Source organism: Phoxinus phoxinus, assembly GCF_949152265.1.
Source record: "Phoxinus phoxinus genome assembly, chromosome: 13".
Taxonomy (NCBI): domain Eukaryota; kingdom Metazoa; phylum Chordata; class Actinopteri; order Cypriniformes; family Leuciscidae; genus Phoxinus; species Phoxinus phoxinus.
Genome location: NC_136888.1, coordinates 10,797,775 through 10,824,701, shown reverse-complemented (window position 1 = coordinate 10,824,701; position 26,927 = coordinate 10,797,775). Strand labels below are relative to the sequence as shown.

Below are 26,927 nucleotides of genomic sequence, written 5' to 3'. Positions count from 1 at the left end.
CATTATAAAGCTTGAAGAGCCAGGACATTTTAAAATATAACTCTGATTGTATTAGCGGGGCTAATCTTTAAGAACCTCACAATACATTTGTTATAGAGAAAACAATATTTATAGTAAACAACGCCAAGTGTAGTGTGAAATGTGTTTTCATCCTCGCGTGTTGGATCTTGATTGACGTGGCAACAGTAACCCAGGGAGGCGGGGCTAATCTTGTTGTTGTTGCTGTTGGAAACGGTCGCGCCAGCAATGGCTGCTCACTGCAATCATTCATGGATCCTCTACAGCAGACATGATTTGACTTCTTCGCTACATTTACGGCATATAATGTACGTTTATTTCACAGACACCCTACACTTAACAGTAGCACATGTCTAATGAAATAGAGTCGCTGAATTTTCTCGCGAGAATATCAGAAACCTGTGCGCTAGCTGTGATTTGTGTGCATTGTTTTCAGCTAGCGCGTGAGATGTAAGCCAAGCTACAACATCAACAAACACTAAACATACTCATTTAGGCATTTCTATTATTTTCATAATCGATTAACAGATGTACAGATGTATTAACAGATGATTAACAGATGTAACCAGGGTTGTTTTATTAGCTTTTAGACCAGCAATGTAACGTTAGTCGTTTATGTTATGTGGCATAGAATAGCGGGATTTTAGAGGCGTTTCTGTGTTGGCGGTCAAGTAAAATAATCTATTTAACACAAGTGCTTGTAAGTGTAACTAAACTAAACCTATTATTGGTGATTGTACCTACATAAGCGAATAAAGACTGTCTAAACTTTTCAAACACTAGTTTTAGAAACACTGTTGTTCTTTGATTCCATCGTAATCTGTAATATAATATGGGGACATTTAATATTCAACAATATTATTGATCTGCCTTCAGGTGGAGGATGATGCAATTTTATTCTAGAAAGAAACTTGTTGTATTATTTTCATGTTATCACTGTGAAGCTGCTTTGATACAATCTGTATAAAAGTGACTTGACTAATATTTTCTGTTTTAGGATTGTTGTTCCAGAATGAATCTGTCTATAGTTCATCAGAATGCCCGTAGGTGAGTAAAGATCCCTCATACTTGATATATAACTACTCATTTTCTCTCACTGATTATCATAGATGATCTTACATGCAGATTTGTCTGTAAATCTCTGTTTGACAGGTCAAAGTGATGTGAGAGCTAAGACGAAAGCTCGCTTTGACGAGGTGTTGAAGAGATACACAAACCCTCCCTCTGAGAAAAAGAAAGCCAAACAGATCGAAGACCAGTCCCAGGAAGTTATTGTGGTTAGTAATAGTGAAATTTAATCCAAAAATATATGTAGCCTAATTGATAGAAGATAATTCACTGTGTATCCCATTAACTGTTATTTGAACTCCATTCTGATTTCTTGCAGCTTCAGACCTTGAAGAAGAACCTAGATTTGAGTAAAGACACTGAAGATGATGAAGCTATCCTCCATAACACATATGATCCAGCTCAGGGCAGCCCTAGATACACCAAAAACAGGCGAAGAGAGAGAGAGACATCTGAACAGACCAACATAAACAATGCTGTAAGCGATGAGGAGCCCACGCTGACCAGCGGGAAAAAGAAAAGCAAAAGGAGGCTACCACAACCACCACCCCCTGTTCAAGATGAAGACGGCAACGACAGGAGGACTGATTCAGAAATCAATGGAAAACATGCTAGGAAGTCTAGGAGAGGGAAGGATAAAAGTGGAAATGATGTCAGTCGACAGAAAGAAGAGACCGAGACGGAAGATGATTATCTACAGGCGTACCAACATCAGATCTCACAGGAGGAAGAGACTTCTGGGAAAAAGACGGCACAGAAGAAAGCTGTGGAGAAGTTTACGGAGAGCCAGATGCTAAACAATGAGCTTGAGAAGAAAAAGAAGAAAGTGAAATCAAGCAAGCATGATGGTGATAGAAGGTAAAAGATCACAGTTAATGCCAGCTATTCTTGGAAGAATTATGTTCCAGATTATTTATTCTTTTTGCAATTCTGTTTGGAGATACAAGAGCTATAGAAATGAAATACTTCAGCTTTAATTCAAGCTTTAACGTGGCCTTAACCAGGGGTTAAGCATAGTGTGAGATGCCTCTTGTAGTGAAATGTTTTTATTTCTAAACATTTCTAAGGTAATACGCATAATGCCTTTTTATTTATTGATTTGGTTTGCCTTTTTGTCTGTAGTCAGACTGAAGTGTCCGTGGATAACCAGACAGAAAATATCCTGGATGATGTTGTGGAGGAGTTCAAGGAGGACACAGTTAAACCCAAAGTGAAGAAGAAAAAGAAACAAAAAGAAGGTGATATGCTGCCTCATGTCATCACCATAAAACCTTTTTTTTTTTTTTTCAAACACACAAGTAGAGTATCTACTCTCTTCAATTTAAAGGGATGGTCCACCCAAAAAATAGAAATCTGTTCTTTACTTTTGAGTGACAGTTTCCACAATTTTTCTGAAGTCTAATATATCTGCAATATCCATGTATTATTTTGTTTGTCACCACCATTCAAACCCAGTAACTCTTAAAAATGTGTGTATGTTGTGTTTATTTCATTGTTATTTACATGTGTTATATGTGTGATTAATTGTGGTTATGCACTTTTGGTTGTAGTGATTGTTGAGGAGGAACAGGCAGAAGAAAAACTAGCGTTTGATGACAGTCTAGTGCTGGGAGTTTACATCCACAGGACAGACAAGCTGAAGACAGACCTGATGGTGTCTCACCCCATGGTCAAAGTTCACGTGGTTGATGAGGTCAATGGACAGTATGTCAAGAAGGAGGACAGGTTTGGATTTCACTTGTTTTGTTTTTTACCTAAAACCAAAACCTACTAGAAGCCATTTGGATGAATACTATATGCTGGTCATATAATTAGAATATCATCAAAAAGTTGATTTATTTCAAGAATTCAACTTAACAGGTGAAACTAATATATTATATAGACTCATTACATGCAAAGTGAGATATTTCAAGCCTTTATTTGTTATAATTTTGATGATTATGGCTTACAGCTTATGAAACCCACGAAATCAAAATTAGAATATTACATGGAATCACACAGTAATTACACAGTAATACCATGGCCATTGAACCAGGTTTTGGTTCTTTTGGCAGTGTGGGCAGGTGCAAATCCTGCTGGAAAATGAAGGAAGCATGAAGTGCTCTGAAAATGTCCTGGTATACAGCTGCGTTGACTCTGGATTTAATAAAGCACAGTGGACCAACGTCCTCTTTTCTGATGAGAGCAAATTTTGCATCTCATTTAGAAATCGCGGTCCCAGAGTCTGGAGGAAGAGAGGAGAGGCACAGAATCCACGTAGCTTGAAGTCCAGTGTAAAGTTTCCACAGTCAGTGATGGTTTGGGGTGCCATGTCATCTGCTGGTGTTGGTCCACTGTGTTTTCTGAGGTCCAAGGTCAATGCAGCCGTCTACCAGGAAGTTTTAGAGCACTTCATGCTTCTTGCTGCTGACCAACTTTATAGAGATGCAGATTTCATTTTCCAACAGGACTTGGCACCTGCACACAGTGCCAAAGCTACCAGTACCTGGTTTAAGGACCACGGTATCCCTGTTCATAATTGGCCAGCAAACTCGCCTGACCTTAACCCTATAGAAAATCTATGGGGTATTGTGAAGAGGAAGATGTGACACGCCAGACCCAACAATGCAGAAGAGCTGAAGGCCACTATCAGAGCAACCTGAGCTCTCAAAACACCTGAGCAGTGCCACAGACTGACCAACTCCACGCCACGCCGCATTGCGGCAGTAATTCAGGCAAAAGGAGCCCCAACTAAGTATTGAGTGCTGTACATGCTCATACTTTTCATCTTTATACTTTTCAGTTGGCCAGCATTTCTAAAAATCCTTTTTTTTTTGTATTGGTCTTAAGACTTAAGTAATATTCAAATTTTCTGAGATGCTGAATTTTCATTAGTTGTCAGTTATAATCATCAAAATTAAAAGAAATAAACATTTGAAATATATCAGTCTGTGTGTAATGAATGAATATAATATACAAGTTTCACTTTTTTGAATGGAATTACTGAATTAAATCAACTTTTTCATGATATTCTAATTATATGACCAGCACCTGTATGCTCATTTGCTGCGTTTGAAATGCCATGCCGTATTATAGTAGGTACTTCAGATGGTTTGAAACCTACTTTGTGACCATTAAAAAAGTATGTTCTATATAGTATGAAGGAATATCTGACGTGCTACATCTGCCATGTTCTGTCATGTTACTTACGACATCAGTTGCGCCCATTCAGAATCTCAGTGGAAGTAGTAGGTCATCCGGGTAGATTCTGCCTAATGTTTTTTGAATACTATGTATTCGGACATACTACCCTGTTGGTGTACTGTTTGTTTTTGCATAGTGTATAGTAGAGAAGTATCTGATATCAGACGCAGTCATAGTCTTTATACCAAATGTAGTCAAATTTATTCCCAATGATTTATTTTATTCACAGCCATCGCCATGTTTCATCCTTCTATGAGCAAGAAAACATCGAGCACATCCTACCCATCATAACTCAACCCTTTGACTTCAAGAAACACAAAATAACAGTTCCTGAGTGGGAGGAACAGATCATCTTCAATGAGCGCTTCGGATATTTCCTACAAGACGATGATGAGAGTCCGCATGTGATGCTGTTTTTTGAGGTTTGTGTCCTTGAATAAGTTTACAAGTATGTTGTCATCCTCTGAGCAAAGAAAGGAATTAATAAAACACTTTATGTGATGTTACAGATTCTGGATTTCATCAGTATGGAGGAAGCACGAGCAAACGTCTCGGTTGACCGTCATGAGCGGGGTTTCCGGAAGATTGCGTGGGCTTTTTTGAAGGTACCAGCTTTGATTTTACTGTAGTCTCCATTACCTTTGGTGTATTTGTTTGATTATTTTGTTTGTTAGCTCCATCTGTTTTGTTTTTTTAATGTAACTGTATCCTTCATTCCACTGAAATCAAGCTCTTCAATTACTTCCCCAAGCTTGTAGGAACCAATGGTGTTTTGAACGTTGACACCAAACTGCGTCTACAGCTTTACTGCCCTCCTCCGCGGGCAAAGAAACTGCCACAAACAGTTGAAGTGTTTCAGTGGTGGTCAAAGTACCCAAGAAACAAATACGCCTCAACCCTCTATGTCACCGTGAAAGGCCTCAAACCACCAGAACATGTAGGTTCACTTTTTTTAAACAAAAAAAAATAACTGTGAAAATACAAAAAATTTGAAGTCAATGAAGTTTGTTCTGGTTTGGATTTGTTGCACAGGTGGACCCCGGTATCCGCTCCATGATGGCTCTACAGCAGGAACGGGGCAGCACCTCCTACAGTGAGCTCAATACTGAGATGACCAATAAAACCAGCACCCAAATACTGGAGAGCAAATCCGAAACCATGAAGTGGAGCCGCATGCCTGGACAGGTTTTAGATACTTGCTTTATTGGCGTTAATGTTGCGGAGTCAGTAGCTGTGTTTGAAATCACCTCCTATACCCTCATTCACTATTCCCTACATTAGCCCACTAACATAGTCCACTTGAAGCAGTGAATGAAATTGAGTGAGCAAATCCGAACACTGAGTGCACTATAAGGGCTTTTGCATAGTTTGTGCTGCTGTTTAATGGTAGTTCCAGTAGTAATACAAATATTTATCTTGAACTCTGTCATGGAAACCATGTATAAACCTCAGCTCAAACAATATAAAAATTGAAAAAATGATTATACCTGTATGGTATTACCTATTTTTTTACAGTCTATGGGTATTACGCTGTAGCCACCTTTGACCAGCGGTTTGGGAAATGGATGGATGAATGATTCAGCTGCGGACGGCATCTTCTTATAAGACACAGGAATTTATTCTGCACGATCTCTCACAGTGCATTATGGGTATTCTCTAGCTGTTGAGCATACAATGGTTGTACACTCGTTATTGCGGTACATTGTGGGATTGAATGAGGCAATTCGATAACGTCCACTATGGTTTCAGACACCACTTCAAATTGGCTGTTCCCTCAAATAGTGTCCTATTTTAGGGTATAGGGGGCGATTTCGAACACAGACTGTAATTCGTTTAATTAGTCCACTTTTTTTTTCTTAATGATTGTTTAAACAGGTGTGTCGCATCCCGAATAAGCCAATGCAGTCCTTTCGTGGAGGTCAGATAGGCTGTTTTACTCTGCGTTTCTCCCATGATGGACGTGCACTAGCAGCTGCATGTGCAGATAGAGATTCATTTCCTATCATTAGTAAGTCATTTGTAACTCAGTTTCTTTACATCTTGTCTTTTGTCTGTACTGTCTTTTTTATTTTTGCTTACATTTTCTCACAAAAAACATGTAGCCTACTATTTGGCTAGTTAGTTGACATAAAATAATTTTGTTGAAGTTGAAATTGTGACATGATGTAATTCATTTAAAACTAATTGAAACAGAATTTATACTTTAATTTAATTTATACATTAATTCAGTTTTGATCTCATATTAATTTAGAGACTACATGGACTATTTGAAAAATGTGTATGTCCCACCAGTTCATTACCATTAAAATAAAAATAAAAAAGGCAAAAAAACGAGATATATGCATGCATAACATATACAGTAGTGGCTAAAAGTGATGTCCAACGTGAAAAAAATTGGCTTCTTTGCATTTAAAAAAGAAACTTTTATTAAATATCTCAGGGCTCAACACTAAGGATTTTTTTCTACTGGCCCAGTCGAGCCAGTGGTTCAAATTCTTACTTGCCTTGCCAAAATGTTCACTGGCCCAACCACACACACACAAAAAAAGCCTAGTTATTGTTTTAGTTGTTTTTGATCCATGTAAGCTAAAAAAAAAAATAAGGTTATGACACCAAAACCTACTAGCTTAACTTAATTTTTGAAATGTTGTTAAAGAGATTAAGTAATAAAATAAAAATAAATATTAAAATGACAAACAATAGCACAAATAAATACAACAGAACAAACATACAAATGAAATAAACAGTTCTTTTCAGGTTGTCCATGTATAAACTAGATTTACAGGTACAAAAATAGTAATCAAATGTCAAATATCACTGCATAGTCTTCACATATAGATTAACCCTTATTACAACCCTTATTTTGGCAAAGTGGTCATACCAATCTTGCACTCATTTTTCCCAGTCTAGCCTATAATTCAATAAATCACTATGTGGCAAGTATTAGATATATATTTGTTAGATATTATTTTGTGGTTGTTAGAGGAAATGGCTAGATGGAAGAAGATGTCCTCCCCAAAAAAGGAGGACACTGTTGAAATGGCTAAATCTGGTCAATCAGTTTTGGATATTGCTCCTGTGCAGGATGTGAATGGTCACAATGTCCACAGAATTATTTCAAAGCACAGTGAGACCACCACCATGCAGAATGTAAAGTGCTGTGGCTGGTCATGGAGACAAGTGAGCATTTTGACGCAAGGATACAATCAAAACGGGTTCTAAAGGCCTCCAATATCATTTTGAAATCTTAAAGTGGCCTCCTTGAAGCCATTGAACAGTGATTACATTGTAGTCAATATATGCTTTATTTCCTATGAGCTTTTTGTTTTTCTATGCCTTTTTTTTACATAATACTAAAACCCACATTTAATTATGTGCTGGAGTTTGCCCATTAATTTTATCATTTTAATTTCTTGACCAAGTTTATTGTATTCTTCCCAATATACATTTAGATTTCTGTATAGAACCTAATAGAATCCCCTCCGGACATCACTTTTGGACACTACTGTATAAGGGAAAGTCTGTATATATAATATTATATAGAATTACCCTTTCACATTCATATACATTTTAATCTAATGTAAAAAAAAAAAAAAAAAAAAAATGCCTATTTTAACCTCAAGTAATCATTTACATTTTACAATGAATCTCTGTGTCTTATTTTTAGTATATGATATTCCATCTGGGAAAGTTCTGGCGTCCTTTAATGGCCATCTGAGTGTGGTGTATGATCTCTGCTGGTCCAGAGATGATAAAGATTTATTAACTGCATCCTCTGATGGAACAGTAAGGTAAATATTGCTTTTTTGCATATACAGAGTTAGACTATAATAATAAGCAGCCCATAATTATGCCACAAATGAGTGAAAGTGTGGACCAAAATGTTTTGTTTTCGTCTTTCAGAATGTGGAATGTTGAGCGACTGCAGAGTCTTGCACATAAGACTCTTCCTCACCCTTCATTCGTGTACTGCGCCCAGTTCCACCCGCAAGCCCAGAGTCTGGTGGTGACGGGGGGTTACGACGGGGTTCTGCGGGTGTGGAACGTGGACATACAAGACGTGAATGGGCAACTTCTGCAAGAGTTTGACGGACACAAGACTTTCATCAATTCACTGTGTTTTGACCCAGAAGGTACAGAGGAAAAGTCGTTATAACTCTCTGGATGTGACTTTAAAGCTGGGGTTTGAGATGTTAGTGATGTGTTGGTTTTCTCACAGGTAGCAGAATGTTTTCTGCAGACAATTCCGGCCTCATTATTGTGTGGGGAACCAAGGTTGTGCCTGGGTCTCGCCGTGCACTGACCAGTCAATGGAGCATTGAGAGGGTAACAGAGTTCTCAAATACTACCTGGAAGAGCTATATAAATCCCAAATTACTAAAGGCTGAAATACACTACAGGACTGTTAAAAACTGATGCGCTTTTTCGACTTTGTAAATGGTAATGGAGAAAAACTGGGAATCATACACTACTAAACGACTGAGGATCACACAATAGCAGACTTTCAAGTCGTTCCGAACTCAACAAACTGACACATGACAAGTTAAACATTATATGTTCTAAAATCATCTCAAAATATCATACATGTTTGATATCCTCTAATGGGTGGATTTGAATCTGAAGCTAAGAAAAATCAGAGCGTGTGCCCATCATAGACTATTCCATTTTCTGTGAAATCTGGATACTCTGAATGCCAAATATCTGCAGAATGGCTCTAAATTTCAACTACTAACATAGACTCCTTCAGACTCTAAATCGGGCAAATGTCGAGTAGTGTATTCCAGCCTTAAGGGAACTCTCACAGTGAGAGTTATTTCAATATTTCTCTCACCAATTCAATATTTCTCTACAGGAAATTAAAGAGGCAGATCTGAGTGGAATATCCATCAACTCGTTAGAGGTGCATCCGAATGGAAGACGACTTTTAATTCATGCCAAAGACAGTGTTTTAAGGGTCATGGATTTGAGAATGTAAGTATCTATCTGTTTATTTGTTATTTAATACTATATAATATTATTACATTCTGTTAAAAATCTATTTAATGTAAATAATTTGTAATTCAGAATTGATAACGTGCACAGATGCATTGCACAGAGTAAGACTATATGTGTATTAAGAGTAAACGGGGTCAATTTAAATTTCATGTTGACTTTAAAAAAAAGCCAAGTCAGTGCACATGCTAATAGTTCATGGTGTTGATGGTACCAGCATGACAGAAAGTAATAAAAGAAACAAAGTGCAAATATATTGAAACAAACAATTGTTTGGCCTGTTATAGTCTCGCAGTGAAGAAATACATAGGTGCCACCAACTACAGGGAGAGAATCAACAGCACGTTCACTCCCTGTGGAAGCTTCATCTTTTCCGGCAGTGAAGATGGATTGGCGTATGTGTGGAACTCTGAAACAGGTTTGGAGATTGTTTTGAGGCAATATGTGTCACGATAAATACGGATGAACCCAAACGCAAACAGGATGTATAACAAATAGTTTATTTACTAACAAACAGGGAAAACAAAACCCACGAGGGGGCAAAACGTAGACAGAACACAAAGAGAGACTAAACTAGACTATGACTAACAATAACTAGACAATACTCAGGAACAGGAAACTCACAGGATATCACAAGATCTCAAAACTCACAATGATCACAGGGATGTAAGGATCACAATGAACCGACACAAGACAGCAAACACAAGGAGACTAAATAGGAGAACTAATAAAGGGAACAGGTGATGCTAACTAGACAATCATGACAAACGAGGATAACAAGGGGGCGGGGTAAAGTAACGAGACACACAAGCACATGGCCCAAACCAAAGACCATGTGTTGTACACAAACATGGGTCTGCCATGATCCTGTCTCAGAACTAGAGAACTCAAGGACTAGAGGACAGAATCATGACAATATGAGTCATGTGCAACAAACTTCTGTATTCTGTAAAACAGGTCACATCGCTTCCGGTTAAGGTCTTGTGTATGTGCTTTGTTTCATATGGAGCTGTTTTACTCTAGATGCCTTTAAAGGATCTACCAAAAATGAGAATGTCCAATGCATATGCAGATTGATATCTAAAAGGTTTTTCTTTTCTTTTTCTAACAACTCTAAAAAAAAATGCTGACAATATAAATAACTAGCTAGTGTATCGATGGCCAGCTAGTAAGAACTGTGTGAGTAAACCTCCAAATTTTCTCCAACAGCCCAAGCATACATACAGGCCTATAGAATGGTGCATAAAACAAATTCATATGGGAAGAAAATCTGTAAATAATAAATAAGCTCCATTGCGGATTCCAAGTGATCAAGGGCTTAGGGTGTTCCCTTTAAACCCATTGCAAGGGTTCCGCCAGTAATGGGCACATGTGCAATATAAGCAGTGACGTATATCAGAGTGAACGAGATGGAGGGAAGTTAACGAGGGAAAATGAACTTAAATGCAGCTCTACTAAGAGCTGTGCGAGTAAACCTCACTCCCATGGCCTCAAGAGGTTGTTGTGGAAATTATCAATATTCAAAACCCTGGATGAAGGAGACAAAGTCGATTCTCAAAAGTTTAAACAAAGTATTTTATTTCATGCATGAAATAAGACGTTCCCACACAGACAGCGTCTGATATGAGAAGGCCCATGGCATTCTCACGCAGAGAGCATCTGACATGAGAAGGCGAAGGCTAGTCCCTTTCGCCAATGTTATATACCCTAACACATCCTGTGTAAAAAACCTTTGTTACCTTAAAGCCAGACTTCTTAGCTCATGATCTCATGTGCTCATGATCTCATGTCCAACATTTTATTTCTATCTAGACAGAACACTTGTCATGTCAGCAAAAAGTTTCCTGCTTTTAGCTACAGATCTCGTGTGCTGATCGAAACTGCGCACACACATATTGTCAGCCTTCACATGACTCAGAGAACATTTCGTTCCTGAAAGTTTGTCCTAACTTTATACTTTCTAAAAGCTTGGTTTTATATCTTTAATAATGTGCTTTTTGCTTATATGATTATATTCCTTTAAATGCTCATGAGTAAACAATACATCTTCAATGCTAATAAAAGTTGTACCCATACAAAAGTAAAAGAAACACATCTAAATGTAAAATTTCCATAACAAGGTGCACTAGCGATGGACGCTAGAGGCTGCAATCTTAAGTCAAGTTTTTGTTAGCCGGAAACCCTAGGTTTCAGTGGTGCGAGTAGAACCGTTGCGGTTACACTAGGTTAGCTGATTACCTTGAAAGTCCATAGATATCGCTGTCAGTTCATACTGCTCTTAACTCTTGCCGACAAGCAGATGCGATGTGACCTGTTTTCGTGTTTGTTCATGTGACATTAGTTTGAACACAAAAAAAAAATCTGAATTTAAATTTCTCTTCTCCAGGTGACCAAGTCGCGGTTTACTCTGAGCTGTGTTATTCATCTGCAATTCGAGCTGTTGCTTTCCACCCTCATGAGAACATGGTGGCCTTCTGCTCCTTTGGCCAAAACCAGCTCATCCATCTCTATCTGTATGACCAGAAGGGTGAGTCCTCCAAATAACTCAGAAATCCACTGATTCAGATGTTTCCAACCAAAGTTGCGAAATTAACTTCTTCGCAAAATTGGAATATCACATAAAACATTAGCGAATAAAGCACTGTTTCCATCCAGCGAAACAAAGAGAACAAAATCTTTTTTTATCTTTGTGTCTTTTTTTTTTATACATTACATCATAAATGACTTGTTCCTCAGAGTGCGCAGACAAAACGCAATAAATGTGATCATGTTATCTTGTGTTCGGAGGCGGATGCCTGCTGTTTGGAAACGCTGACGTTAAAGAGATAATTATATCGAACCAGTTTGGTGACAGACTTTGGCTTTAGGCATTTCAGAATGACCAGAACAACATTTCACATGCTGTGCAATGAGATCGGTCTGCTGCTTAGTCCAGTTATGCCGTCCCATTGGTCAAAGTCAAATAACTTTTTTGATGTGCATCGAGTAAGTTTTTTTGAAAATGTGTTTCCATCGTAGTCTATGCGCATTTTGTTATTGGATAAAAAATGTATCCGCCTCAATTGAGCGCATACGGTTTTATAATTGTTTTATATTTTCATTTATGTGCATTTTGACATTTCCATCCAGCTTTTTAAATGTAATATCCAAAAATGCCAAAATCATGGCTAGTGTTTAGAAACACAAAAGTCACGTGATTGTTTTCTGTGTAAAGATGCGTGTTTTGTGCTCATTCGCAGTGGCTCAGATGGAGGTGGAGAGTTTGAGAGGGATGAGTCGTTCAGAGAATCTGGACAGTAAGACAGGCAGGAATTCATCAGAGGTCACGACCTTTCAGAGCACCTCTGCCACCGGCATGGACCGATTCGCCAGCACAGCTCGTGTGTCCCTAAAGATGCAGCGGGTCAAACAGAAACTAGACTCTGTACTGGTAAAAATGTCATTGATTATATTTAATAAATAATTGATTATTATCAACATTATAATATTTAGTCAATAATCAATCTGTATAATACTTTAAACCATTTTCTTGCAGGAGCCCCATCGTAGTTCCCCTGGTGTGGATATGTATGAACAAGGCAAGTGATATTCATGATAATGTTTATTCGACTGTATTTCTAATGCGTGTGCAATGAATTCTGTTGTAAATGAACACAATATGTGTGTGTGTTTTATTTTTAAAGGTGGCATGTCTCACCTGGGAAGAAGCCTAGAGGTGATTATGTGTATTTTTTGCACTTGGCTATAAAAGTTATACTAGCAACATAGCTTTTAGAGTTATGTTTAAAGACTTAAACCCCCTTTTGGTTGTAATAACATATGCCACAACCCATTTATTGCAGTGGGCATGTTTTGTTTGTCTCTTTTGGAGCTTTTGAACTCATTATACAATGATTACAAAATATTTGCAATGATGTTGACAATGAAAATTTTACTCCATAACATACAACATGCACCATCCTGTGCCCTGTGACACTAATCCTCAATAATAGGCTCTTGTTTTTGTGGTTTGTTTCAGGGCCTGTCCTCATATCTTCCTCCTCCATCTCTACTGTCCCCTCACTCCAAACTACAGATGTCCTCGTCTCTCAGCGCTCAACTCATTCCACAGGCAACTCTCAGCTCACACAACAGTACGTTCTCTACATTATCATATTATATAACTTAAACATGCATCTTCTTGAAGAGCAGGGCACACTGTAGAGAAGAATGAAAATTTGAGTATTTAGAAAACATTTTAGTTTGTTTCTAAAGTACTTTAAATGACATGTCATTAGGTTTTTAAGTCTTCCTCTCCTCTCACAGGTGGTTACAGTCCCGCTGGGCAGCCCATTAGAAGAGCTCCATCCCTCAAACTACAAAAAGTAAGATACTGTGATCTCTGTGTTTTTGTATTACACTACCATTCAAAAGTTTTAAAGAAATGAATACTTTGATTCAGGAAAGATGCATTAAATTGATCAGAAGTTACTGTAAAGACATTTATAATGTTACAAAATTTCTATTTCAAATAAATGCTGTTTTTTTTAAACTTTCTATTTATCAAAGAATCCTGAATGTTTTTTTAGAAGTTTCCACAAATAATATGAAGCAGCACAACTGTTTTCAACATTGATGATGATAATAATAAATCTTTCTTGAGCAGCAAATCAGCATGTTAGATTTCTGAAGGATCATGTGACACTGAAGACTGGAGTGATGATGAAAATGAAATGAGTAAAGAATGAAATTTCAGCTTTGCCATCACAGGAATAAATTAACATTTAAAATATATTCACATAGAAAACAGTTATTTAAGATTGTCAAATAAACGTCTTGGGAAGCATAATAAACTTTCTTTCAAAAACATAAAAAATCAAAGGTATTGAATATATATATGTATATACGGTATATATATATTTCATATTTTTGGGTTGTTTTTCAGTTAGTATAAACAAAAGAAGTATTTAGCACTGAAGAATAATCCAATTTTGCTTATGAACTATGGAAGAACCTACTCTATTAAATGAAGATCGTGTTAATGTCCACAGAGTTTACTGGATTATGAATTCTCTCAACAAGAAGAGGCAGAATTTGGGCAAATCTATCAGACGGTAAACTTTTAATTATTTGTATTATTTATGAGACAGTAAACTTTAATTAGTTTAATTCTTTATATCACCATATATTTAGAGTTACTTTGTTAATTTTTTTTGTTTATCTCTTGAATGAAATCGTCTCTAGGTTGTGTCATTGTACGAGTACAGAGCCAATCGATCGGATGAGCTGTCGATACGCCGCGGTGACGTGATCCATGTTCTGTACAAAGACAACGACAGCTGGTGGTTTGGGCGACTGGTCAGTGGGCAAGAGGGATATTTCCCTGCATCCTATGTGGCTGATGAAGGTACGCGAATGGGGGGGGGTTTGATAACCAAAAGCACATGTACAAAATGATCTTGTCTAAATCCAATCCAAATGTGTCTCCCATAGGGAATTTTGATGAGGAGCTTTCAAGAGCTTTAAATGCACAACCATCACTGTTAGATCAACATGGAGTTGAGCGTGCAACACCAGTCAAGGTAATGACAAATGATCATTAATCCCTCCCATCAAACAGATGAAAAAAAATCTTAAAATCTATAATTATGATGATATACTTTGTCCCTGATGTTCCTCCTGCAGCTGTCTGCAGCCATCAGTGCCTCTGGAGAACTGAAGATCATCTCAGAGCTGGATACTGACCCTGAAGCATCCTCAAACATGTATGAATTAAAGGAGGACCTATTATTCCCATTTACAAAGTCTTGATTTTGATTTTAGGGTCCACTAGATTAGGTTTTCATGCTTGAATGTTCAAGAAATTATTTTTCACATATTTGACTTAGTTGCAGCACGTCTCTTCCCAGTCTGTCAGTAACGCTCTGGGGTACGTTTCGCGAAAGTATCGTTAACCAACTATGGTCGTGAGTTCCGATGTTATCAGCGTAGTTCAACGAGTCGTTTTTTCCCGAAACCATCGCTCCAACGAACATTCGCAAACAGCATCGCAAAGTTGTGTGTTTGGAACGACGGCTTTTGTAGATAGTTAGAAGCATAGTTTCTTGTTTGCATGTCATGTGGACTCAATAAATGCTTATCTTGAGCAAAATAAGCAAGCTGACACTTAGTACAATCTGTATCTGTAATTTAACATACAAATGTAATTTACTTATTTTAGTTTGTCAAGAGATTTAAAGCGTCGTTTTTGAAGAGTGCGAACGTGCTTATGATTGAATCTGGAAATAAAGTAAAATAACAGAGAAAAATGAGAAATAGTCCTCAGATGCCATGTCTGTAATTTATAGCAAAACATCTAGAATTAAAGCTGAAGTCGGCAAGATTTTTTTTTATCATATTCACTGAAACCGACACTATGCTCCGAACAACATAAATCAGCCGGTTTTAGAAAAAAAACCAGTAGCACCTCACTGTAGTAAACGAGATCCAGGGGGCGGAGTTGGATCCAGATCTAAGGGGTGGAGATTGGTAGGTTTCTACCTCCACCTGGAGCCTGTTATTTGTTTTGCTAAAATCCACCGCTCCCAGTTCTTCTGGTCCAATCAGCGCAGGGCTGTGTGAGATCTGACTGTCAATCACAGTTCGTGCACTTGCCACAGATCCCCCCTCGCGCAGGTTACAACATCACATGCACACGCCTGAAGTTCGCAGGTGTGTTGGATTGTACGAAGCGTGATGACGGAGAGAAAAAGTGCACATGCACTGACGAGCTCCTAGAACTCGATGGGAGGGTGCTCGGTGGTAGTGGGGGAGGGGCATGAGAGTTGTAAACATAAAAAGTTTTGGCTAAGTCCACTCAATCTGCCAGACTTAATTTGACAGCTTTAATTCGATCTCAAACAGATTAATTAAAAGTAGTTATTACTTCACCACCTGCGTGACATCATTAACTAACGTGGTGGAACGACCACTTTGCGACAATATGGTTTCGGGAATCAGTCGTGACTAGCTAGTTGATTTCTTCAACGATGCATCGTACTATGGTAGTTAAGCAGCGAGTTACGTCGCTGTACGGGAAACACACCGTTTAGTTCCCGTCTCTATGAAGCCTCTCCTTCCAAAAAGTACAATATTCCCTGATATACCATAAATCAAGTGTAGCGTCAGTTCTGGCAGGTCACGTTAGTCATGTTCGCATCAGCTGATCCACATCTACCTTTAGGAATACGACGCCTATCAATATCCTTATATATATCCCAATATCCCAGCTCCACCTCTCGCCCAGTCAGGATTTGGCATTCTGATTCCCCTCGAATCAGAATAAATTCTCAAATTATGTTGTATTTTAAAATCTTGAATTTATGATATCTGCATACATTCATGTTGGTTTTGTTCTGTTTACCCTAAGGGGGGTTATTGCTGCTATGGGGAAAGTTACTTTTAAAAGTAATCTGTTACAATATTGCATTACTCCCTAAAAAAGTAACTAATTTTGTTACTTTTTATGGTAAGTAATGTGTTGCGTTACTTTTTCTCACCTGAGCTGGGCTTTGTTGTTTTTAATAACAAACCAAATAACAAAAGTTCTATTTTTGGCAAAAGGTCCTTTCACGCCAAAAGTGAAGTGAATAAGCTTTAGTCTGAAGGAAATGCAAATGTATGGCTGTACAGTAGAGGGCGCAGCTCAAACAAATGCTGCTATTCTGGATGGCAGGAAAAAAAAAGTTCAACACTCGTACTTTAGCAATAAAAAAAAAGAAACAAATGTATTCGTATCAAATACATATTATTCGTAAGTTGCTTTGGATAAAAGCATCTGCTAAATGATTAAATGTTTAAAGTCATTTTTACTTATTAGTATGGTTGAATTGGATCATCAAAGGTCAGCAACAAAGACAATGGTTCATAAAGTGACATTAAATACATAAAGTATATTTGTGCTCAACATTTAATTATTGCAGGTTTGCGTAATATTCTGAGTTTGCATTTCACTATTTTTATTTATTTTGAGGAATACTGAATCAAGTAAATGCATGCTCATATTTACTGTAGTCTAGAACTACAATAACATCGTTTCAAAAGCGCACACAACGCCTCTGCACTTTCTCCTGATTTGTCTCAACATGGGGACAGGACAGGTGTCAGTCAATATGGGAAAATGTTCTTTTATATGCGTTACTTTACTAGTTACTTGAGTAATTATGAATTTATTACTAAAAGTAATCTGATTATGTAACTTGCGTTACTTGTAATGTGTTAATACCCCCAACATTGATTGTGATGTGCTCCGTTCCCGGAAGAAAATTCAAGACTACCAATCGAAGCGTTTCAGGGAGTTCAGAAACTGATATAGAGAATAACTCCCTTTGGAGTGACTTTGTGCCTTTTTCATGCTCAATTTTTTTTTTAGCAATGGCCAATAGCATGTGCATATTGATCTTATAGGGTTCCCACGGGTCCTTGAAATCCTTGAAAGTTTGTGAATCGAAAAAAAAAGATTTCAAGGCCCTGGAAAGTTTTTGAAACCGATTATATAGATACAAGTCCTTGAAAGTCCTTGAATTTATTTTGTGCAAGAAGTTTTCTGGAAAAAATCCATATTATTCCTTCCGGTCCGCTAATGTGTTACTTCGGAAATTTTTTGTGGCATATACGTACTAGCTTGCTTGATTTACGTTAGTTACGCGCATTTACGCGCTTCGTTAAAAGTAGTTCACTTGAAAATGAAAGTTAGCCCATGATTAACTTCTCCTCAAGCCATCCTAGCTTTTATATAGGGAGCTACATTGTACATGTTTTACATACAGCAAACATTTTTTTAAAGGCTTCTACTTTTAATGTGAAATGTGAAAATATTTATATATATATATTAGTTTAAATGGGAAAAAAAATAGCTCATACATTTTTTATAAATATTGCGTAGTATCATAAAATCCCTTCAAAATTCTAAATAATCAAAACATATTATTGAACAAAAATGTATTACATTGGTTTTCCTGGGGGAAAAAATAAGTTGCATGTCAAGGCTTCGGTCACTTTTGACTGCGACAGAGCCAAGTGTGACCCCTAAATGAAGATGACCAGAGGGTTAGGTCCTTGAATTTAATGTTAACCAAGGTGTGGGAACCCTGTCTTATTTTCTTCACTCATTTTCTTTATAGAACAAAAAAGAAGAAGAAAAAGGTGAAGCGGAGTGAGGTTCCCTCTGTTCCTCCTCAGGTCCCGTCCTCGGGTCATGAAATGTCTTCCGCATTATCTAGAAGGAGACCCCTCCCCAGACTAGGCCAGGCCAACGGTGCGTTTGAAGCTGAAGGACCGAACTGACGTGATCTGATTTCTAAGACTTACCTCTGTTATGAAGGAACACAGTCATGTGTTCCCAAAAGAGTTAATGTGGAGCTATCTTTTGTAGTTGGCCTTATTTTAAAATATATATTTTGTAATTTTGATACTGGTATTTGTTATATGTAGTTTTACAGGATTGTTTTTATGTAAATACTCAGTTTTTATTTTATTGTTCATGTCATAACGTTTTATTTAAATTAATCTTGAATGTAACAATAACAACATCATAATGATCTTTTTCAAATAAATGTATTTTTCACACATCACAAAATTAACTATGCCATTTATTTAGCACCAGAGTTAATGAATACAATTGACTTAATATATTTATGCACTTCTATATGACACATTAATGCAAGATTTTACAACACACCAGGCAATTGTGAAGTAAAAGGGTAAACTTCTGCAGTGTTGGATGGATCTATATTTATGCTACAGCTCACATTGCAATGAAAAATACTGTAATGCACATTGTAAAATTGTACATTTGTTGAAGTTGTTTCCATCAGGAATATGGCAATAATATGTAAATCTGTAAATGCAGTAGAAATGCGCAAACTGAGGTTAGACGGGTAATCTATGTTAAGTAACATAGAAATACAAATCCCACATTCTTGCACTAGTCCAAAAGATTTATGAAACCAAGACCTCAGAAATAATCCATTGTACTGGTCTCAGCTCTGTTTGGTTGTAAACCTTGTTACAATTATTCATTAAACTTGAATACATATTGTCTCCTCTCTTAAGTCAATCTTCTTACAGGACTTTTAACATTTACTTTGTAAATGTTTACAGATCTCCTGTTTAAAGTTTCAATTGATGTGTCCATCTCAAAATAATACATGTATTGACCTCTGCGTTCTTCATTTGTCACCCTTCTCTCACATTCCACATCACCTGTATATAGCAGCAATATGATTTAATTTTGTTCTCCCATTTAAAAGATTTTAGCAGCTTATTTCAGGTGATGTCAACCCGGAGATGATCCGTCTTAGGGAGAAGAGGGGATTTTTCTCCTTGAGATGATGCCATTTCAACCTTTTTGGCCTTTTGTGACCTGAAACAAATAAAATATGATTATGCATATCTATATTTTTAGAGTAAACCACTTTTTTACCAGCTAAAAAAAAAAAAAAAGTGAATATATATATATATAAAAAAGTTGTAATATTTATTTTAATAACATTTGCTGAATAAAATTAAAAATATACTTACTTGTTTTGTATGTCCTCTATTGTGAAATATATTAATTGTAGTAAGGCCTAAGGAAATTAGGGTAAACATATTAGCCAATAAATTAATATGTACAAAACATATAAAATACATAACTGATAAACTTTTTCAAATAAGAAAAGAGAAGACTATTTAAAAAATGGTCTGTTATGCATTTATTTGCATATCTTTTGTTCTTACGGCGAGAAAGGCAAGTGCGCCTTGAACTCCTGCGCTCCATTCGAAGTTCAGTGTTTGTGTGATGTATCCTCCGATGGTCGGCCCAAAGAACATGCTTTAACATGAAAATTATAATTCAGGTTTAATGACTTAGAATTATAAAATATATTCAAACTTTAATACACACCCAGCAGACCACACTGCAGAGAACAACCCTGACACCAATCCCAGTGTACTCAAGCTCTCCTCAAAGCCATATTCACTGCAACAACAGGAATGTGTGCATCAAAACATGTTTTTTAGTATATCACAGGTTTGTATTGTGGCATTTTGTTCAGTTTCAGGTAGTGCTGGGAAGTATACCGGTTTCAATTTCGTGTTATATCGTGTTATAAAAATACGATATTTATTTTTGAAATACCGCCATGTCTGCGCCTATCAAACAAGTGCTGCATCTATTCAATAGCCACAAAAAGCGTTAAGTGGAGTGTAGACTTCTATTAACTGCATATCCTTCTTTCTAATGGTTATAACTTTAAAACACAACAATAAATCCACACAACTAACTCTTTAATATTAAAAAAATAACACGTAGAGCCCAATGATTTCCACGATGGAAAACACAGACGGAATCCTACATGATTTCCTGACCGCCAGAGGCTGTGTAACACTAGTGGTTTATCGCAGAGCCAGCCAGATATTTCGAGAGAATATACCAACGAAGTCATGTAGTGACGTATGTTGAGCCCTGGGGTTAATAAGCCACAGTAGCTCAGCGTTCTGGCTCGTTCACTTTCTTGCCTGGTTGAGATGACAAGCGTTTTGTTAAGTGATATTAACGCAGCTTACAAGAGCAGCGAGATATCGTCCTCACAAGCTGTGTCAGAGAGCTTCTAAGCCATTTTCAGCAGGTTTGACATTATTTCGCCAGCATTTGGTCAGTTTGTTTTTAATTTGATTTGCATTTGATGGTTTTTCGTCTGTAACTGTGCCTCTCGGTTCCTACATACTCTGTGCCCCTCGGTTCAAACCATCGACCATTGTAGATATATGTTTCTAATTTGTAAGATTTTAGTTGGAATTGCCTGTTGGTTCTACCCAGAGGAATATTATTATTAATTTTTTTGCTTCATTACCATCACTTGACTTAAAACCTTACGGCACTATCCGAAGAGTTGTTTATGAGTGACTATGGCTCACAGCTCGATTGCGAGGGGTTTCCCACTGACTTGTTAGCTGTGCCCTAATAATCTTCTCCCGGGCAATGGTCATGATATTTGTCCGTCGTGTTTGGGTATTCAACATCTGAGAGAGGCTCTCACGGACCCTTGTCTGTACTGCAGTCTTTTGCCCATTGTCGAGTTAGACTTGAATTCAACGGTAAAGCTTGGGCAGTTGATTTAGCCCCTCCACAAGTTCAGAAATGCAGGGCATCTTCAGCAGCCGGCGCTCCTAAGAAGAGGGCCACATCGCAAAGTGTAGAACATTCACGTCCTAAGGAAACTTCACTCTCTAACATGGTTGCTGTGCTTTCTTCAGAGATGGGATGAGATCAAATGTTTGCTTCATCCACTTCAACCTGTGAAGACAACACAGGAGGATGAGAATGGTCAGAAGCGGGGAGGTGGGGGAAGAGTCCCTTCATTTCTTGGATGTGCTTTCCCCGTGTGCTTTGAGTGTTTGTTTTTTTTTTGCGATCCTGGGTGTGCTGTAGATGTCACTGCACATCCTTCACCCCAGGATGTTTTCACCAGCGTTTCAGCAGCGGGGTCCAGTGGGGGATCAGTTCAATCATTGAGACAGATAGACTTTTTAGAGACCAGATAGAGATGGTTAGAGTTCCTGAAGGCAGGGGTGTCCCTGGGTGTTGTTACCTCTCGGCAGGTGTTGGTCACGACCGATGCTTCCCTCACAGGGTGCTTCAGAGATGAGCACTCACAGTCGCTTATGGTTTGCAAAGACAGAAGCATCCAGTCACTTGGGCCAGGATGCACTCTCACGACTGGCCAAACTGCCAAGTCTATGTGTTTCTACCAATCTCTCTGTTATGGGTGACGTTACACAGGATCTCCCTGTGCAAGCACAGCGTGCAACTCGAGGCACCATGATGGTCAGCCAGACCACGGTTTCCTTTGTTACTGAAACTTCAGACTGGCAAACCTTGGAAGCTTCCCCCTAGGAAGGACCCTCTCTCCCAGTTAGAGGGCAGCATCTGGGATCCATATCCAGCTTTGGGTCTGTCCACTGGGTTGAACCCTTTCTCTAGAGCAATGCGACTCTGTGGGTCTCCACAAAATCTCCAATGCGAGGGCTTCTTCCAGACGACACATCTTTGCTTTGTGTTGGAAGCTGTTTTCTGCATGGTGTCAAGTACATGGGCTCGATCCTGCAACATGTGACATTCCAAGAGTCTTAAGCTTTCTTCAACATTTACCGGATGAGGGTAGGGCGGCTTCCACATTGAAGGTGAACGTCACTGATATTTCTGCATATCATGTCCCAGTTGGGGGATCTTTTCTTGGATTTCAGTCTTGTCTGCAGTTTTCTGAAGGGTGCTTGGAATCTGCTTGCATTCCTTGGTTCATCTCAGTTTAAGCCCCTACAGAGCATTGACAATAAATGGATATCATTGAAGACTTTTTTGTGGTTATTGCTTCTGCAGAACATGTCAGTGAGTCGGTTAGTGCGTTGTACTTGCATTGGTTGCGAGATGGCTCTGGGGTGGTCCTACGACCCAATTCTTCTTCTGAAAGTCCTCTTTCCTCAGTTCATAAACCAGAGCATTGAGCTGGCCTCTTTTCAGACTTCTTCAGGGTCTGATTCAAGTGCTTAACTTTTGTGTCCCATTCGTGCTTTTGAGATGTTATGTGGAGACTACCACTCAATTCAGACAGTCAGACCAGTTATTTCTCTGTTATGGTGGTATTAAGAAGGGTGCTTCTGCGTCGAAGCAGAGGTTGGATAGTAGAGACGATTACACTGGCTGACAAGGCAGCAGGGAAACCATTGCCCCGGGGTCTAACTTGTTTTTCCACTAGGGCCATCTCATCTTCATGGGCTGCCTTTAGAGTATCCATGGTAGACATCTGTACTGACTGCTGCTACCTGGACATCTCTGTGCATGTTTGCCAGGTTTTATAAGGTCAATATTGCTGCCCACAATACATGAGTTCTGCGGTTCTTTACACCCCGTTTTTATAGCATCAAATAACTAACTACTGTAAAACCAGACCTATTGGAAAAACGAACACTTGAACATACATTTGCGTGAAAATAATTATCTAAAATGACAGAAACCATCTTTGGGAAAAAAATATTTGAAATTGGATTTTTTATTTTGGCTTGTGTCCCATTTGATTATGGAATGCAGGGTTTATGACTTGTACCACAGCCAGCCACCAGGGGGCTTGTGTAAAACCACCAGAATCTAATCTACCGTGATAGAGATTTTTGGTCATACTGCCCAGCACTAGTTTCAGGGTTAACTGTACTTATTCAAACCATTCCAGGAATCTAGTCTGACATAACGATTAAAGTCTCACTGTGCACAAGCGATCATCTCAGCGAAGGTTGGGATACAGGACATACACAGAGAAAAGCCCACCACGACCAGCATGAGGACGGTGAGCCAGAGCTGACTGGACAAACAAAAACATTTAAATTATTAGTAATGGATCTGTGCATTAACAAAACTTAACCTGTTACTTAACAGTTGGTCTCTTTTTAAAGATACTTAAATGATGTCACACAAAAGAGAGCGCACTAAAAGGTTTTAAAGAAACGTTTCGGTGTCCAATTTTAAAACAATTATGAGTGTTTAAGCTTTCGAATTATGAATTTCTGATGATTCCTAAAATATTTGATAAAGAAAAAGGCAATAAATAAGCACACTAAGTGTCATGCTACCTGGACATCGAAATTTAAAAAAACAATTAAAGTAATGTTTCACCTCCTAATATGAAAAACTGGAAGTGGGCCGAGGAAACAGAAGCTCACCGCTGTGGCCATTCCTCCAATCACCATCATCCACTTCCTAATTGACTGCACAGAGCATCATTTTACAGCCACATATGAAATTATTTCTTAATAAATATGCTTATAATTTATGCTTATGATGTATGCTTATATTTACCAAAAAATATATTTCAAACCAAAATATATATTAAAAACTAAATATCTTCAAAAACAAAATTCATTTAAATAAATAAGCAAATAAGTAGGAAGGTAGGTAACAGAATAAACCATCAAATGTCATTTCAAATTTCAAACAAATCTTTTTTTTCTTCAGTCGTCACTGTAAACATGTTGATAATTGTTTAAATGTTGACTTACAGGATATTTATCACTGATCACACCAAAGATGGGCGATGCTGCCCCATACGGCAGTGAAAGTCCAATCATGAGCAGCCCTACTGAACCAGCATTGAGATTAAGCTGCTCACACAAAACATTCACAAAGATGTTTTTTTATTATTATGGGAGAACTTTTCACATGAACATTTCTACAACAGTTTTAGATAGATAGATAGATAGATAGATAGATAGATAGATAGATAGATAGATAGATAGATAGATAGATAGATAGATAGATAGATATGTACTTAAGATAAACCTTTTCAATGGCAAATATGGACAGTGTTGCATCCAGGAAGCCCAGTCCTGAGCTCAATGTGAACACCACAAAGCAGATGAGAAGGATCTTTATTCTGGTACACAATCTGAGGAAGGAATTCTGGGAAGGAACAGCATCTATATAAGAATGAGATAAACAGGCACGTCTATCTCTATGGCTGGAGGGTAAACAATAACAAAATAAGACACATGGCAATCACATCCTTGTGACAAAAGTTGGAGTATGCTACATGGAATAGACTTTAAATTAAATGATTAAATCATGTGATATTCAACCAGTATGAAATCCGCACTAACCAAAGCTCGGTAAAATCCACATGTTGAGGGGTACTGTTGCAAGCAGAATACATCCCGTGAAAACAAATGGGATTTCATATCCGAATGACTGATACAACCAACCACCCAACGGAGGACCCAATATCAGGCCAAGCCCTGTAAAAATCTCCATGAAGCCCTGTGAAAACAAGACATTAATGATTTCACCTTCTATTAAAAACATAAGAATGGTGCAATCATTGTGTATATGCCCCAACCGTGAGAAACTAAACAACCAGACAGACTGAATAATCTAATGATGATTCTCTTGAGGAACAGCGTGTCTTTGTGACATGAGCAATAGTGCATCCTTTGTCAGTTTACTCCAAAACACTATTACGGCACTGAAAAACATGCACTGACCACAGCTCACCAAAACAGTTGCTATGTTGTGGGGGAAAACCTTTGCTGAAACCGCAAAAGACGCTGTGACAGCAGCAGAAAAGCCGATTGCATTTACGCTCCGTGTGACAAAACAGAGCGCGATGAAAACTGTACCATCAGACACTTGGTCAAGAAACCTGCAGAATAAATGATATTATTTGCAAACACAAAAATGGACATATGCTATGAGTAAAGGGAGGACTGTAACCTACTGTATTTTAAATTTTTAGACCTGGACTAAAAAGACACAAAACACAGATATACTCACCCGAAAAGTACAGTACATACGCTCGATATGAACAACCCTGCCACAATCATAAACTTAGCTCCTATCTGGACAATCTGAAACAGAGGTCAAATGCACTGATTGAATGTGTAATCCATTATGGAAAACTGTTGAAAAAGATCTTCTGAAATGAACATTAACTTACATATTTACCAAGTATCAAAGAGCCCACCAAAGTGCATAATGCATAGATTCCGAATATTAAACCAATCATAGCTTGACTGACACCTTTCTTCTTTGCCTAGAAAACGAATCATAAAAACATTATATTATACTGAAGCAGAAGCCTACTTTAAAAACTTTAAATGCCCTGAGCAAAGTACATAGAACAATGTAATGTTATAGTTTATTATGCAAGCCATGTAAAATACAATCAATGTATGTACCTCATTTGGGAAAAATGGTCCCAGAATGGAATAGCAGATCATTGAACTGAAGTTTATGGAGGCCATTGCAATAAGTGTTAATATCTGTTGTCTGGACATTTTAGTGGATGGAGTCTCTGGTGGTGGTGAAGAATCACCTATTTAAAGTTTACATGCATTCATTGATCAGTAAACACTGTAAACTGCTCGAGAACGAGAATGTCATGTTGGCAAACGTGCTATAAAGAGTCCGAATATTCATTAAAGGTCCAAAAGTTGCTAAATGTTGATCACTCGAAGATAAGTAATCAAATAAATGTATTAACTGTACATACCTCTATCTTCTTCATCGATATCCATTGTCAAGTCTCTGAGATGTTGTAACTCTACTAGCGCGTGTTCAAGCTGTCAGCTGGGAAACTCAACAGTGATGAATAGAGTCCGATTCTTCTTCTTACTACTTTACGGCGGTTGTGATGTCCGATTCTCAAAAGAATCATTATTTTGAACTGAGTCTTTTCAATGATTTAGTGTAACCGATTCGCAAAGTGCATGCGGAACACTCAGCTGAAATTGTTTTCGTTAACGAACTTGTAATCATTTTCGAGTCCCGGGTTCACTCGAGAATTTCCCAAGGAAATATTTTAATGACATATTATTTTTTTCGTCGACTCCCTCTGGTCGACTCAACAGCTTTGTAGCATCAATATAACAATAAAAAAGGAAACACAAATTGATGAACAATAACGCAATAAGATGAACATTTAAATAGTTAAACGATTTTTCTTTTTAAAAAAAAGGATAACAAAATAAAATCCCACATAATGGGGACAATAGTGAGTTGGTTGCTGAACTGGTTCATCATTAACATGAACCGATTCGCTAAGATGAATCAAACTAAGCACATTGTGAACATAATTCCACTGCGCCATCTAGAGGTCTGTGCAGTAAAACCCTCTGCATGAAGA

The 26,927-nt window shown here is 37.9% G+C and overlaps 2 protein-coding genes across 3 annotated transcripts; one reads left to right on the top strand and one right to left on the bottom strand.

Annotated features, from left to right (window-relative positions):
• The first annotated feature begins 157 nt into the window (after positions 1-157).
• On the top strand, positions 158-19,320 carry ahi1 (Abelson helper integration site 1). Of its 2 annotated transcripts, none has more exons than XM_079633614.1 (27): positions 158-326; positions 1,016-1,065; positions 1,171-1,295; positions 1,406-1,944; positions 2,209-2,324; positions 2,637-2,811; positions 4,499-4,691; positions 4,779-4,874; positions 5,021-5,206; positions 5,302-5,454; positions 6,145-6,277; positions 7,937-8,060; positions 8,173-8,402; positions 8,489-8,595; positions 9,122-9,240; positions 9,549-9,679; positions 11,648-11,788; positions 12,501-12,691; positions 12,797-12,839; positions 12,945-12,976; positions 13,280-13,394; positions 13,567-13,625; positions 14,292-14,354; positions 14,485-14,647; positions 14,734-14,822; positions 14,926-15,005; positions 18,402-19,320. In XM_079633614.1, exons 2-27 carry the CDS (start codon positions 1,056-1,058, stop codon positions 18,562-18,564), a joined length of 3,576 nt encoding a protein of 1,191 aa, XP_079489740.1. In that variant the 5' UTR covers positions 158-326; positions 1,016-1,055; the 3' UTR covers positions 18,565-19,320. The 2 variants fall into 2 exon arrangements, with proteins under 2 accessions (XP_079489740.1, XP_079489739.1); XM_079633613.1 differs by having other exon boundaries at positions 220-326; positions 1,144-1,295.
• On the bottom strand, positions 19,053-26,453 carry slc18b1 (solute carrier family 18 member B1). The gene is made up of 14 exons (XM_079633615.1): positions 26,295-26,453; positions 25,981-26,117; positions 25,740-25,835; positions 25,577-25,650; positions 25,298-25,445; positions 24,907-25,063; positions 24,590-24,726; positions 24,310-24,411; positions 23,927-24,018; positions 23,520-23,615; positions 20,165-20,239; positions 19,999-20,092; positions 19,801-19,847; positions 19,053-19,642 (listed from the first exon to the last, which is right to left on the bottom strand). Exons 1-14 carry the CDS (start codon positions 26,317-26,319, stop codon positions 19,546-19,548), a joined length of 1,377 nt encoding a protein of 458 aa, XP_079489741.1. The 5' UTR covers positions 26,320-26,453; the 3' UTR covers positions 19,053-19,545.
• Between the last annotated feature and the right edge of the window lie 474 nt (positions 26,454-26,927).